Source organism: Bubalus bubalis, chromosome 7 (assembly GCF_019923935.1).
Source record: "Bubalus bubalis isolate 160015118507 breed Murrah chromosome 7, NDDB_SH_1, whole genome shotgun sequence".
NCBI lineage: Eukaryota > Metazoa > Chordata > Mammalia > Artiodactyla > Bovidae > Bubalus > Bubalus bubalis.
The window spans coordinates 110,870,962-110,887,211 of record NC_059163.1 but is presented as its reverse complement, the minus strand read 5'-3'; the positions used below and the strand labels follow the sequence as shown (position 1 = coordinate 110,887,211).

Below are 16,250 nucleotides of genomic sequence, written 5' to 3'. Positions count from 1 at the left end.
AGCTGAGCGCCAAAGAATTGATGCTTTTGAACTGTGGTGTTGGAGAAGACTCTTGAGAGTCCCTTGGACTGCAAGGAGATCCAACCAGTCCATTCTGAAGGAGATCAGCCCTGGGATTTTTTTGGAAAGAATGATGCAAAAGCTGAAACTCCAGTACTTTGGCCACCTCATGGGAAGAGTTGACTCATTGGAGAAGACTCTGACTCTGTGAGGGATTGGGGGCAGGAGGAAAAGGGGATGACAGAGGATGAGATGGCTGGATGGCATCACGGACTCAATGGACGTGAGTTTGAGTGAACTTCGGGAGGTGGTGATGGACAGGGAGGCCTGGCATGCTGCGATTCATGGGGTCGCAAAGAGTCAGACATGCCTAAGCGACTGAACTGAACTGAACTGAGAAATGGAAACAGTCACACACAGCCACTGAACATGGAGACTGGCCCATTTTAAGAGTATTTGTAATACCTGGACAAAGATGTATGTACATATGATCCTATTTCTATAGGTGAAAAAGGTATCATGTTAAAATTACTCACTTAAAATGGATCTGTAATAACAAAATACTGGAAGTCATCTAACTATTGGAGACAACCTAAACAGAAAAATCAAGAATATCTAAGTAAACTGCATTATATATTCTTACTGAAAGTGAATATTGATAGGACACACTTTATTGAACAGGAAAAAGAAAACTGCAGTGAGAGAGTCAGTTCCTAGGCAGGTTGATAGGGAGTTTAGGGGTCCCCAAGGAGAGAGGGGTCTGGAATTCTCAAGGAGGAAGAAAGGACAAACTTTTTTTCTTTCTCCACATTCCTTAGGATTATATAACAATAATATATCTTGCCTAAGGACAGTCTTTGGATTAAACCTTCTGGCTAATTCTGTTATCTTAAAATGTAACTTATGGGAGTAGGTCTGATGAGGTCTTACAACCTCCAGACATTCTTTGGATTCATTGGAGAGTATATAACTTCATTGTTAACACTAGCAAGTGGGTACTCTTTCTGACCCCTTCTGATGCCTATGTCAGAAGCTTTCTCTATCTCCTTTATACTTTAATAAAACTTTATTACACAAAAGCTCTGAGCGATCAAGCCTCGTCTCTGGCCCCGGATTGAATTCTTCTCCTCCGGGGGCCAAGAATCCCAGTGTATTCGCGTGATTCAACAACCTTTCAGCAGAAGGTGATATTATAAAACCTACAAAATTATGATATCTATTATATTTATATATTTATGTATATATATATATATACAGGCATTCAGTTAATCTATAACAACATGTATTTAAATTGTAAACAATTTCAAAACAGGGAGGAGAGATGGTATGTTAGGGTATATTAATCATAACAATTTGTATCTTTTAATTTATTATAGGTCATAAAACCTAAGAAAATAAAAGTGTTTAAAAATTACTCTTTGGTTAATACTTATCAAGTAAGGCTTTTTATATTAATGATAATTAGAAGCAGTTTCAAAATTTCAATATAGCTGAATATGGTATGACAACATATGAAATGTTATGATTATTAGATAATATATATATATATTAAGTATAGTGTCTGGCACTTGACCAGTATTAGCAATCATCACTATTACATATACTACTACTATTACTTTTATTAGATAAGCACACAAGCTAAGCTGATACATGGAAACACAAACTGAAACAACGTTCGGTGGAAAAGCAGAATACTAATTAGAATGTTTTATAAATTAAAGCAACCACAAAATACATTCACATCCATTAACAATGACTTTAAAATAACGTTAATCTTGGTAAAATTAAATGTTTATTAAATGACTTAATTTGTAAATTGAATTATACTGTCACTAAAATTTCTCAAAATTCTACATTATTCTAAGTTTCTAGTTTACTTTGCTAATAGGCATAGGCATTTAAAAAATCATTTAAGAAACTACAAATGTGACAACTGGTTTCATTTTGAATAAAATCTCCTTCATAAATGATGCATAATCCCTGAAATCATTAACCTCTGAAAATAAAAATAATTTAACAGTTGCTTCTACTACATAACTTGATAACTGCACTATTTTTATCACACATTTTATAGTTAATATGACTTGGTTTACTAAAAGAAACATCTATAAAAGCACTAGGAGAATTTAGTGACTAAAACTATTATGTGCTTGTAGTTTTAATTTTACCAACTGAGCTATCAGGGAATCAGAAAGGAAATAGATTATCTTGTATTTTATACCTTCACCCAGCACTGAATTAATTGGACAGTCCTTCTTATACAATGGCCTGAACTTTTTTTTAACCAAGGTCAACAAGAACATAGCAAGTTCAGTGGGAAGTCTAGGTCATACACCAAGGGGAGAGAGAAGAAAGAGAGTTTTTTCCCCCTCAATTCCTGGATCCTCTTCAGGGTTTATACTGTGACCAATGAATATGAGCTATGAGGCTTATTTAGAGCCCCTGGCATTTGTATTAGGCAGAAGAAGATTTTGTCTCTTCTCCTCAAATCATGATCATACTAGGTTACAAGAAGCTATGTCTATGTTTACACCTCTTTAAAAATCCGTTTAATGTTCCCTTCTATATCATCTATTCCAGTTACTTGTTTGCATATGCAGTCTATCCAGTATGGGGCCTGGAATGGTTATATGAGCATGTCCTTGAACTAACAGGGCTGGTGATCATTGCTCATCCAGGAAGTATCACGGCACTCTGTAATGAAGGTATCATTTATTTTTTCCAGCAGAGTCAGGTCAGGAAGAGGTTTTCCTATGTAAGGGAGAGAAATACAATCCTCCCCACTGCCTAAGAGCAGAGACAACAGCTAGCAGAGGGAACACAGATGGGGACAGATGGCTTAGACTAGAGAGACATCTCCAGAGCCAATGGGACACATGCCATTTCTGGATTACCATTTTACATCTCTAGCCATATAGGGATCAGAAATATTTAGCTGTCCAAGGCACATACAGCTGTAACTAGAGAGTCTGAGAAAGACTGCTATGTAGGCCAAATGAAGTAACATTAGTACCAAGGACACACATCATTCTCACAGTTCCCTAAGTCATTCTAGAAAGGACACACCATCCACATTTTGTTTTTTATATCAACTATATTTTGAAGGTGTTTTCAGCTTCAGCTTTCAAAGATAAACTTCTGGAAAAAGATCTTTAATACAATCTGGGTGAAGGAGTTAGTGCCTTATAATCTTGTGTAGCTCACATGCTCTGCCTCATTTCTGGGGATTTGAAACTACAAGGATTTTAATCACTTCTAAAGTAAGCAAAGCTAAGCAAAGATTAGCCTGCTCATGTAAATTTAAACTTGCTCATGTAAGACCACAAAAAAGCTAAAGTCACAAACTGCAGATTAAACAATGAAGCAATTTCTCTATTTAATTAGCTTGGTCATAAACAATACAGTGAGACTCACAGAGAGTAATCAATGCACATTAATTATTGATTCTCTATATGCCTGAAATATTCCAAATTGGATTAATTTCATAAGAATAAAAGAATCCCTTCAAACAATTTTTATGACAGTTTCAAGATTATCTTATATTTAGAAAGTGATTCATCTAAGGTCTCTTCACCTAAAAGTAGGAATATCAATAAAAATGAAAATAACGAGCAAATGTTACCTTAAAAATGTTTCTCAAATCCTGTATTTTTCAATGCATTTGTTTTGGTGAGCATATTTTTGACACTGAATTTTTAACAGTAAACAAGATTTCTTCTAGAGAACTGAAGTTATGTAAGTTTGAATAGAAAATACATGAAAAAGATTAAAAAAATAGTCTGATCTGGAAAGAAAAGCATAGTAGTTAAAACAATTTTCCAGGAAAAAAAAGTGGAAAAAGTTTCATAAAAAAGATTTTTAAAAAATTAAAAAAAAAAATAACTGTAGCCTCTAACTGTAAGATACTAAGTAATGACTCACACTTAACTTGATTTGCCTTTAAAAATAAAGCCAAAAAAAAAAAAAAAAAAAGCCAACAAAAAAACAAACAAAAAAAAAGGCAAAAAAAAAAAAAAGCCAAAATCATTTTTATAATAATGTGCAATTAAAACTAAAGACAAGAATCCTTTAAAATTTTTCCCACAATGTACTCAAGAAAATTTGGAGAAAATCTTGTCTTAGAATTGGAGAAAAACAAAAAATATCTCTATAAATATCACAGGACTTCCTTGGTGGTTAAGAATTCTCCTGCCGATGCGGGGACACAGGTTTGATCGTTAGTCTGGGAAGACCCCACATGCCTCAGGGTAACTAAGCCTGTGCACCACAGACGCTGAACCCGCGCGCGACTACTGAGGCGCATGTGTTCCAGAGCCTGGGCTCCGAAACAAGCCACTGCAGCGAGAAGCCCGTGGACCGCAACTAGAGAGCAGACTCCGCTCACCACGACTAGAGAAAGCCTGTGCACGGCTAAGAAGATCCAAAATAGTCAAAAATAAAAAAATTTAAAATATACAGTGGCCAGTTAGGAATATCATATACACCTAGTATATAGGAGAGTGAGTGAGTGAAGTTGCTCAGTCGTGTCTGACTCTTTGCAACCCCGTAGACTGTAGCCTACCAGGCTGCTCTGTCCATGGGATTCTCCAGGCAAGAATACTGGTGGGTTGCCATTTCCTCCTCCAGGGGATCTTCCCAACCCAGGGCTCAAACCTGGGTCTCCCACATTGCAGGCAGACGCTTTACCCTCTGAGCCACCAGGGAAGCCCAGTATATAGGAGAAGTTCTACTTAAAAGATTTAAGATTTGGAAAGGGGCTCTAAAATTTATGTAATCACTCTTCTGGGTGTACAAGTAAATATTTTCAGTTAAATGAGATTTTCTTCTCAGTAGCAAAACAAATATGTGCATTTTGAAATTGTCTTAATAAGGAAAACAAAATTTTACACATTATACCCTTTATTCAGTCATATGTATGATCAGAAACATGGAAACACAAGAAAATAAAGAGTCTTCCTAAATGTTTCTGCCTAAAAAGCAGAGATTGCCTACCTTGGTTTTTGGAGATGGCTTTTGTGCGTCTCTTTCAAAATCTTTTGTTAGAAGGATGTTCTTACAATTGGCCTCCTATAAAAGAAGTATGAAAGAAACATTAGAGACTGAAGAATACTACCCTAAACAGAAATTACAATATAGTGAAAATCATTTCTGGATTGAGTTGTTCACACCAGAAGCTAGTGAAATTGTAGTGAGAAGCTGAAACATTTCTTTTCTTCATCACATACAAGAGTGAAGTAACATAAAACAGTGACAGAATCAGTATGGCACCTATAGGACACACATATTCTACGATGATATAGCATGTCACTCACATATTCACAGACAGCTCGCCTCTCCTTTGGAGAACTAAAGAGTAATTTTCCAAGACATCAACACCAAACTTTGAGTTTCCAACTTTCTCCAAGTATTTAACAAATGGGTTTTGAGTCTATAAGTATTTTATCATAAAACAAATTCCTTCATATTGTTTAGCAAACTACTACTGAATAGCAACAATATCAATATCCTGAGAAAAAATATCGGAGTATCTGTTTACAAAATAATTAAGCTTCTAAGTCCCTGGTTCACATCAATATAGTACATGCAAAAATAAGAGCAGAGATTACGGGTGGCAGCTTACTTGGGGTTGGATAGATTTACTATTTATTTCTACATAATACCTGTATGCAGGTCAGGAAGCAACAGTTAGAACTGGACACAGAACAACAGACTGGTTCCAAATGGGAAAAGGAGTATGTCAAAGCTGTATATTGTCACCCTGCTTATTTAACTTGTATGCAGAGCACATCATGAGAAACGCTGGATTGGAAGAAACACAAGCTGGAATCAAGATTGCCAGGAGAGATCTCAATAACCTCAGATATGCAGATGACACCACCCTTATGGCAGAAAGTGAAGAGGAACTCAAAAGCCTCTTGATGAAAGTGAAAGTGGAGAGTGAAAAAGTTGGCTTAAAGCTCAACATTCAGAAAACGAAGATCATGGCATCTGGTCCTATCACTTCATGGCAGATAGATGGGGAAACAGTGGAAACAGTGTCAGACTTTATTTTTCTGGGCTCCAAAATCACTGCAGATGGTGACTGCAGCCATGAAATTAAAAGATGCTCACTCCTTGGAAGGAAAGTTATGACCAACCTAGACAGCATATTAAAAAGCAGAGACATTACTTTGCCACCAAAGGTCTGTCTAGTCAAGGCTATGGTTTTTCCAGTGGTCATGTATGGATATGAGAGTTGGACTATCAAGAAAGCTGAGCACCGAAGAATTGATGCTTTTATACTATGGTGTTGGAGAAGACTCTTGAGAGTCCCTTGGACTGCAAGGAGATCCAACCAGTCCATCCTAAAGGAGATCAGTCCTGGGTGTTCATTGGAAGGACTGATGCTGAAGCTGAAACTCCAATACTTTGGCCACCTGATGCAAAGGGCTGACTCATTTGAAAAGACCCTGATGCTGGGAAAGATTGAGGGGAGGAAAAGAAGGGAACGATAGGATGAGATGGTTGAATGGCATCACCGACTTGATGGACATGGGTTTGGGTGGATTCCAGGAGTTGGTGATGGACAGGGTGGCCTGGCGTGCTGCAGTTCATTGGGTTGCAAAGAGTCGGACATGACCGAGCAACTGAACTGAACTGAATTCATGAAAAGAATAGTCTTGTTGTTTTAAAAAATAATACAGGGATTCACTTCTGAATGGCCATTAAGTTTAGTAAATTTTCCATTAGATGATTCTATCTCTAGATTAAGATAGAACAAAAATATGTAACAGGAAGATGATAGTTGACAATAATGCTAAGAATAAGTCAGATTTCTTTTACTTGCTCCATAACCTTTACCTCTGCATCTCACTTCTTTTCCCATCATGCCTACCATTCAATCACCTAAATAATGAGTTTTTTTCAGGTTCATCTCACAGTTAATTAATCATCATCCTTTTTTAAGATCATCATCTTTTAAACAAAACTACAGTTTACACACCTTGTAATGTTACTAAAATTTGCTGGGATTATTTTGTTTCTAAAGAAAACAGTATATTATTAGTATAAAACATCCCTAAAGGAAATAATACTACTACTCAGAAATAATAATACTATTCACTACTAATAAATAACTACTAAATTATAGGATATGTCAGGCATGGTGCTAAAGACTTTGCATTTATAATACCATTTCCACCTCAACAGTCTATGAGTTAAGTACTATAATTGTATTATCATTATTCCCCTTTGAACTATTAACATTACACAATAAAAGTGTACAGAAGTTAAGTAAATTGCCTAATGTCACACAGGCTTCAAAGATGGTTTTGAATTACTTTAAAGCCTGAGCTCTTATGATCTATAGATACTACTTATCATCCAATATACTCAGCATCTTAAAAGAGTAGGTTGTAGAACTAAAGCATTTTAAGCCAAGAGAATTTTTAAAGAAACAGTGCTCAGCTACCCTCCCCCGATTTTACAAGTGAGAGATGTGGATCCTGAGGTGATGTGACCAAAATCACACAGAGCATGGGGCCTGGGCCACAGGTCTGCACCTGGCACCCGTTCTCTGCTTTGTAGGGAGCAGTATCCCCAGACTCAGAGGAGATCAGAGCGTCTTGTGAGCTGGAGTGGGGGGTGTGGGGGGGTCACTGCAGCGCTGCCAACACACTCAGCTGCCTGTGGCCTCGCGCACAGCCCTATGTACGGATCAAGGGTACATTTCTGAGATGTCCAAGTAAGTGTGCCTTCCAGTCCCACCCATTCCCACCAGTCACAACACCTGCTGGTGGGAAGCTGTTTACTGGAAATAGTGAATGAACCCATTCCCGTTTCTGACTCACTGTGAGAGGAATAAACTATAACCAGAATGACATTTAAAAGGTCTAAGTTATTAACTGCATAATCTGTTGTGTAATTTGGCTACACTTGGATAATATAATTAGGTATAATCCTTATACCTCTTTTTAAACTGCTAGTAAGTAAATGTTAGACTGTGACGAGAAGAAAGAAGGCTGATTGGTAAGGGAAGTTAATAGGAACAACTGACCTTTGTTTATGTCTGTCTGGGTTTATAAATGCCTATAATTCTTTCTTCCTCATGCATAAACTAGAAGTGATGGTATTCCCTTTAAAAGTGATGGCATCACCCTTATTTTGCCTCCCTGTTCCTGTGAATTAATAAATATAAAGCTGAGAGTCAGCTTTTCCCTAAAAGACTCTGAAAGTGCTTTCTGTAAACTTTTAACTGAAAATACCACCTACATAAATTCTTTTATTTTTTGTTTTATGACTTCAAATTCAGACAACAGAGTCATTGTGAAGTTTAGTAGTCACAGCACAAAATGCAGAGTCAAGCGATCTGCTTTCTCATCCTAGTTCTTGAACTAATCATCTCTAGGAAGCCAGGCAAGCATTTTAACCTCTTGCATCTCTCCCTCAGTCCAAAGATCTATAAAACAAAGGGATTGATTATATGTGCTCAAGAATCCTATCTAGTCTTAAATTTCAAGATTTCATGATTCTTCCAGGAAACAGTATTTATTGACTCAAAGGTAAGCCATGTCCTCTTCAGAGCTGCAGTCCCAGAGTGCCATCAGAATGCTGCAGAGGTGTGGGCACCCAAGCAGCGGCACTGAGCTGCAGAACACCGGCAACGTTCCCTGCAGGGTTGTGTTACTCAGATTTCTAGAGAAAAATTAAGTAATTCAACTAGTAGCTTAAATCAGTAACTGGTAATAACTGAATTTATTGTTTTAAAACAGATATAGTGTGGAAACTCGGTAATATATTATGAGAAACAGTTTAAAGATTAAGCCTTTTAAAAGTTGTGCTTTTCAAAAGCCACTTATACTTGTAGGCATATACCTGAGAATTAAAAACATATGTCCACACAAAACTTTTTACTTGAGTGCTCACAGTAGCATTATTCATAATAGTCCACAAATGTAAATAACCCAAATGTCTATCAACTGATGATCAGATTTTAAAAAATGGTGTATTCACACAATGGAATATTGTCCAGCTATAAAAAGGAATAAAGTACTAAGATCTGCTAATAACATCATGAAAACAATATGCCAAGGGAAAGAAGCCAAACACAAAGTCACAGACATATTGTGTGATTCCACGTATATGAAGTGTCCAGAACAGGCAAACAGCAGCAGGAAGGAGATTAGCGGCTGTCAGGGTCTTGGGCGTGACAAAAATGTTCTGGAATTAGATAATGGTAATGGTTGTACAACTTTGTAAACCTGCTAAAACTCAATAAACCGCATATTGTAAACGAGTGAACTGTATGGTACATAAACTGTATCTACATTTAAAAAGCAAGGCTTTTAAAGCTAATCCCCAGTTCTCAGGGCAAAAGCAAGGAACCTCAGGTTTGTGTTTAAACTCTCCCCTTAGAAGAGCTTCTTGGCAAAGGTTTGAAGTGGGGATGTTTTTGTTTGTAAGTATTAAACTACATGTGTGCACGGAAATTCTCTCAAATATTAACTGAACCCCATTACGTGTGGCATTCCAATGCTGGTCACTGGAGGATGGAATGATAAATTAGACATGAATATATTACACAGGGTATATTTATATTTATTTTAAACATTTCAACTGCTTGAATAAGACTTCTGACTGAACTGACTGCCCATTCTAATGACTCTGAGCAACAATCAATTGTTTAAACCTGCCGTGTCACTTTGGTATCATGAAAACACCACTTTAAAACACAATAGGGAAAGAAAAAAATACCTTGTTTGTCACAGCTTTGTTGGCCTTGCCATTCACCTACTAATGACATTAAAAAATATAAACACAGTTGCTGCTCCCTCAGCCGAACCCACTGATCCCAGATATTCACAGAGTGTGCCTGCACTTCATCCAGGTCTCTGTTCAGCTTTTACTAGAGAGGCTGCCCTCCCTGAACACCTCATCTGTGTCACTACTGCTCTCCCCACCTGCTGATGCTCTCTATTTCTTCACTGCGCTCAGCAATATATGACTTTAATACTGAGTGGTTTCAATTCTTCACTATCCATCTCACACTACTCCATGAGAAGACCTATATCACTCACAACGTGAGAAGACCTATATCCTATCACTTATGAATATATTCACAGGACCCAGTACAATTTGGCACATAGCAGAAGCTCAATTGTTGTAGTGAATGAGTAAACCAAATCAATGAACAATATCCCTTTCTAATTTTTTGCAATCCTTTATGCATTCCTCTTGTTTTTAATTCCCTTCTTAATCAGCTTACACTTCAGGACCTTTCATTCCTTTTCTAATGCCCTTCATTTCCTTCCTCTGGTCTTTAATCACTGCATTTATCTCATAAAAGGAAGAATCCAGTGATATGCCTTCTCTGTGTTGAGAATGGAGCAACTGAAAATGGCTGGGAAAAAAATTATAGAAGTGGTTGACTGCCATGTTAAATGTATTAACATAAATCTTCATAACAATCCTGCTATATTTCTTTAGTAAGGCCTCTATTCTCCAAGATGCTATTTCATGTCTCCTCCTCTTTTCTCAAGCCCCTTTCCTTCCATTTTTGCTTCACTGGAAAAAGAGACACATCAGAGAAAGTTCTCATCACCTTTCCCCTACACCCCCCCATCAAATTTACAAGCCACTCTCCATTCCTCCAGTTACAATAGAAGATTCTGGTCCTAATCAACCATTCCTTTAATGCCACCCTCAATCCTATCTCCTTTCATCTTCTCAAGGACATCACTCTTCCAATTCTACCCTCCCACTCCCTCTCTATTAGACAAGTCCCATAATCACAGGCAGGTTCTGTAATTATCCTAAATAATCAAACATAACTCACTTCCTTAATCTTACTTCTTCCATTAGTGGTGGTCCCAAGTTTTTTTTCTTTCCTTTATAACCCATTCCTCCAAAATAGCTGTTTTCATGATCTCTACTTCTTTAGCTTTGATGCCCCCAAATCTGTTTTGTTGTTGTTCTAGTTTTTTTTTAATTTTTGTTTTTATTTTTTAAGTGGTCACACTCCACAGAAAGTACTGAAAACACTCACAGTTTGGTCTCCATCTTACTCAGGTTCTTAGCAACATGTGACCCAGGTGCCTGCTTCTAGTAGCTGCCACATCATCACCGGGAGGGAAAAAAAAGTTGCCTAACTCACTAACTTCACATGATCTCTTTGGAGTCTGCTTCTCCTCTATACAATAAAGTTACATATCTACTAGTTATTGGTTTGTTTTGTGTGTGTGTATTAGTCAGTCAGTTGTGTCCGACTCTTTGCGACCCATGGACTATAGACTGCCAGGCTCCCCTGTCCATGGAATTCTCCAGGCAAGAATACTTGAGTGGGTTGTCATTCCTTTCTTCAGGAGATCTTCCCGACCCAGGGATCGAACCCAGATCAAACCCAGGTCTCCCGCACTCCAGGCAGATTCTTTACCATCTGAGCCATTCCTTTACTAAATAGAAGTTCTATGAAAGCAATAATTTGTCTTTCTCATGTGTGTGTTTCAGTCGCTCAGTCATGTCTGACTCTTTGTGACCCCATGGACTGTAGCCTGCCAAGCTCCTCTGTCCATGGAATTCTCCAGGCAAGAATACTGGAGTGGGTTGCCATTCCCTTCTCCAAGGGATCTACCCCACCCAGGGATCAAACCTGGGTCTCCCATATTGCAGGCACATTCTTTACTGTCTGAGCCACCTATTAGGGTCTTTCTTACTTATTACTAAAACTACATGCCACTGAAAGTGCCTCATATAGCAGGAGCTCAATAAATATGTGTTGAATGAAATTGGAGTGACTCAAGGGTTGATGCAGAGAAGTCTTTTCCCAAATGATACAATGATCTCAGAGCATTTTAACTGCTTTTAAATACAACCAATATCTAGTGACTCCTAAATTTGTATCACTATTTTTGACATTTCTACTAAGCTACTTATTTCTGTCTACTTGGCAACTCCACCTTGCTGTCTAATAAGCACCTAAATTTAGTATGTCCAAACCTGAGCTTTTGATTTATCAGCAAAAACATATTTTGTCAGTCCTGAGTGTCTTTGCCAGATTATCAAATGGTACCCTGTGACTTAAGCCAAGGTCTTAGGTATTGACCTTGATGCCCACCATCAACCCTACCATCAAGTCTAGTCAGCACTCTCCAAAGTAAACTGGGATTAATTCACTTCTAGGTACATGGCCACCTCAGTCACAGCCGCCACTGCTCACCTAAACTACTTCAATCATCCTGCCTTCTACAAACTTTACGTACATACATCAGATGAGGTCACTCCACAAGCAGTGTCTTATTACTCCTGGAATAAAATCTAAACTTTTTATCATTATCTACATAGCCCTGCAAGTTCTAGCCCATCCATACTTCTCTAACCTCACTCACACGACTTGCCCCCTTCCTTACTATGACTCAGCCATAGTGGCCTTCTTTTTCAACCTTCAAATACTCCAAGACCCTTCATGCCTTCAAGCATTTGCCCCTCATGTTCCCTCTCCCTGGAATTCCTCTCTACCATCTATTTAGTATGGCTGGTGTATTCTCATTCTTCAGCTCCTATGTCATCCCCTCAGAGATGCCTGCTTTAACAACCTCATTTAAAGTGGCTTCCCTGGTTACACTCTTACTGAAAGTGAAAGTTGCCCAGTCGTGTCTGACTCTTTGCAACTCCATGGACTATACAGTCCATGAAACTCTCCAGGCCAGAATACTGGAGTGGGTAGCCTTTCCCTTCTCCAGGGGATCTTCCCAACCCAGAGATTGAACCCAGATCTCCCTCACTGCAGGCAGATTCTTTACCAGCTGAGCCACAAGGGAAGCCCAAGAATACTGGAGTGGGTAGCCTATCCTTTCTCCAGTGGATCTTCCTAACCCAGGAATCAAACCGGGGTCTCCTGCAATATAGGTGGGTGGATTCTTTTACCAACTGAAATATGAGGGAAGCCCCAACACTCTTATTAACCTGCTTTAATTCAATCATGGTGCTTATTCTAATTTGTCATTCACAATTTTATTTTACATTTGATTTATTTATCATACATTAATTTCTTGCATGCTAAGTCACTTCAGTTGTGTCCGACTCTTTGCGACCCCATGCACTATAGCCCACCAGGGTTCTCTGTTCATGAGATTTTCCAGGCAAGAATACTAAAGTGGGTTGCCATGCCCTTCTCCAGGGGATTTTCCTGACCCAGGGACTAAACCCGTGTCTCTTATGTCTCTTGCATTGGTAGGTGGGTTCTTTACCACCAACGCCCCTAGGGAAGTCAGGTTAATATTAACTTCAGTAGACTTTAAGTTTCACGTGGATAGAGATTTGTTTAGTGTATCCCCAGTATTCAGTAGAGCTTCCCTGGTGGCTCATAAAGAATCTGCCTGCAATGTGGGAGACCTGGGTTCGATCCCTGGGTTGGAAGATCCCCTAGAGAAGGGCATGGGGTCTTGAGTATTCATTAGTATTTTATAAATTTTTTTTGAATGAATAAAGAGAACAATGCCAACTCCTACATTTCCCTTTCTTTTAGTATTAATTTCCAACCACTAAAGAAATGTAATGAATCTCCTTGATATTGAGAATCAGATAATAATACATTTTTTTTAATTACTTGGATAATATGATGATGAGTGAGGGCAGGTGGCAAATAAGCTACTATTATAACAGGCAGTTGTCAGAGAGCTGCAGATGGTAGGCTGGGGTCAAACCACAACAAGTGATTTGGTTGAATAGTGACATGGAGATCAGAGGACAGACAGCAATGCTGATATGATTACAAGTGGGTGTAATAGCCAAAGCCTAAGGCCTCCTACAGGAAAGAGATACAAAGAACACTGCTACTTTCCACACAACCAGAATACAGAATACAGAAACAGAATACAGAATACAGAAACAGAATACAGAATACAGAAACAGAATACTGGCAGCTTGCAGACCACTTCTTACAATACCATAAACGTCTCCTCTTTAATTCATCTGTATCTGCAAAATGAATGTTAATTTGACTGACTTTAATAAATGAATATGTTTTATTAAAACTCAAAAGCACTATGATGTTATCTTTACATAAATAAATGGAACAAATTGAATTAAAATAGCATTTAACAGATTTTCATTATATAAATGTTTGGGAAGAAATCTGTAGTTCTTGGGCTTGGACCAGGGAAATATAAATGGAGGAGATGAGAAGTAATAAAGTGTCAGATATATTTTGAACTCATTACTTTATAAACTGCAACTATAATAGTCACAGGTACAACCTTAACTGTCTTTTAAGTCTCTTAAAAATTGCTTTACAGAGAATGGCAGCCAGTCATTTCTAATTAAAGAAAAAGGAATGAGAATGAATATAGCAAGGGATGGTGAAATTAAAGATCGAAACATCACTAAACATTAGAATTTGGGCTTCCCTGGTGGCTCACACAGTAAAGAATCTGGCTGCAATGCAGGAGACCTGAGTTCAATCCCTGGATGGGGATGATCCCCTGGAGAATGAAATGGCAACCAACTCCAGTATTCTTGCCTGGAAAAAATCTCATGGACAGAGGAGCCTGGCGGAATACAGTCCATGGGTTCACAAAGAATCAGACACTACTGAGTGACTAATGCTTTCTTTCTTCTAAACATTAGAATCTAGACTTGTGATTGTGTAATTACAATCCATTATAGTTTTCTCTTCCTTTCGCTCTGTCACCTCTTATAGAGAAGCTTTTTGTAATAATCTCATCAAAAACAGCTCTCCCCAGTTACTCACAACTTGCTTTATTTCTGTCACGGTGCCTCATGGTTTAAGATTGGTTTGTGTGTCCATATATCGTGCTGGAGATTTCAGATCTATTCTCAATATCTGTGCATTTCTTTGTTAAGTTAGTCACCACATTTTATTGTTTCACAGTCTTGACTTGAAGAAGCTCTAACTTTTTTACTGATTTGCACAGGGGTTTGAATCTGTTGTCGTAAGTGACCAAGCAAAGGCCAGATTCAAGCCTTTTTTATTTGCTGGTCTCTGCCTGGGATGCTCTTCTTCCTCATATCTATATACATGACTTACTCCATCAAATCACTGTGATCTCCACTCACCTCAGAGAGGTCTCCCTCAATTCTCTATAGAAAATAGTGACTTCACTTTCCTTCTCTCCTCTCATACACCATTAATCTCAAGTCCTTATCATGGTTTAATTTTCTTCACAGACTATATCATTAAATATCATGTTAATTTCCTTAATTATTTATTGTTTGTGTCCCCTTACTAAAGAGGCAAACTCTATGAGGGCAGAGTTTTTTTTTTAAATTAAACCTACAGCTCTAGTTCACAGAATACTGCCTGTAACATAGTAGGTGTTTAATAAATGGTAGTTCAAATTAGACTTAATTGATATTTTCAGGACATTACACTCAAAAAAAAAAAAAGCAGAAGACAGACTTTTTTCAACTGCATATGGTATATAATCTAGGATTGATCACATATTAGGGTGCAAAACAAGTCTCAACAAATTTAAGAGTACAGAAAGTATTTCAAGCATCTTTTCTGATCACAATGGCATGAAACTAGAAATTAACCACAGAAAAATAAATGAGGAAAAATGATTACATAGACACTAAACAGCAAACTACACAAAAAAAGAAAATACCCAATGGATCAATGATGACATGAAAGAAGAAATTTAAAAATATCTTGAAGCAAATGACAATGAAAACATAACCATAAAAAAATCTATGGGATGCAGCAAAAGAAGTTCTTAGAGGGAAGTTCATAGCAATACAGGCCTTCAAGAAACAAGAAAAATCTCAAACAACTAATCAATATAATCCACCACCTAAAACAATTAGAAAAAGAAAAACAAAGAAAACTTAAAGTCAGCAGAAGGAAGGAAATGTTAGTAGAATAGAGATTTAAAAAAAACAGAAAAATAAAAAATCAACAAAATCAAGAGTTGGTTCTTTGAAACAGCAAACAAAATTGACAAACCTCTGTCCAGGCTCACCAAGAAGAAAAGAGCAAAGACCCAAATGAATAAAAAGAGGAGAAATCACAACTGCTACCATAGAAATACAACCAACCAACCAATCCCCACCCAAACATAACAGATACTATAAACAATTATATGCCTAAAAATTACATAACCTAGAAAAAATGGACAAGTTTCTAGAAATATATCAAAACTGAATCAAGAAGAAATAAATAACCTGAACAGACCAATCACTGGTAGTGAAATAGAATCTATAACTTAAAAACTCCTTATAAAAAAAAGTCCAGGATCACATAGCTTTGCAGGCAA

At 37.6% G+C, this 16,250-nt stretch overlaps 1 protein-coding gene across 11 annotated transcripts in view; it reads right to left on the bottom strand.

Moving 5' to 3' along the window:
- The window catches only part of FAM13A (family with sequence similarity 13 member A), a 333,264-nt gene that overhangs the window by 169,834 nt on the left and 147,180 nt on the right, over window positions 1–16,250 (bottom strand). For all 11 annotated transcript variants that reach the window (XM_044946341.2, XM_044946346.2, XM_044946337.2 and 8 more), the window contains exon 6: window positions 4,993–5,067. In XM_044946341.2, the coding sequence (XP_044802276.2) occupies window positions 4,993–5,067 (75 nt within the window). The remainder of the gene's footprint in view (window positions 1–4,992; window positions 5,068–16,250) is intronic.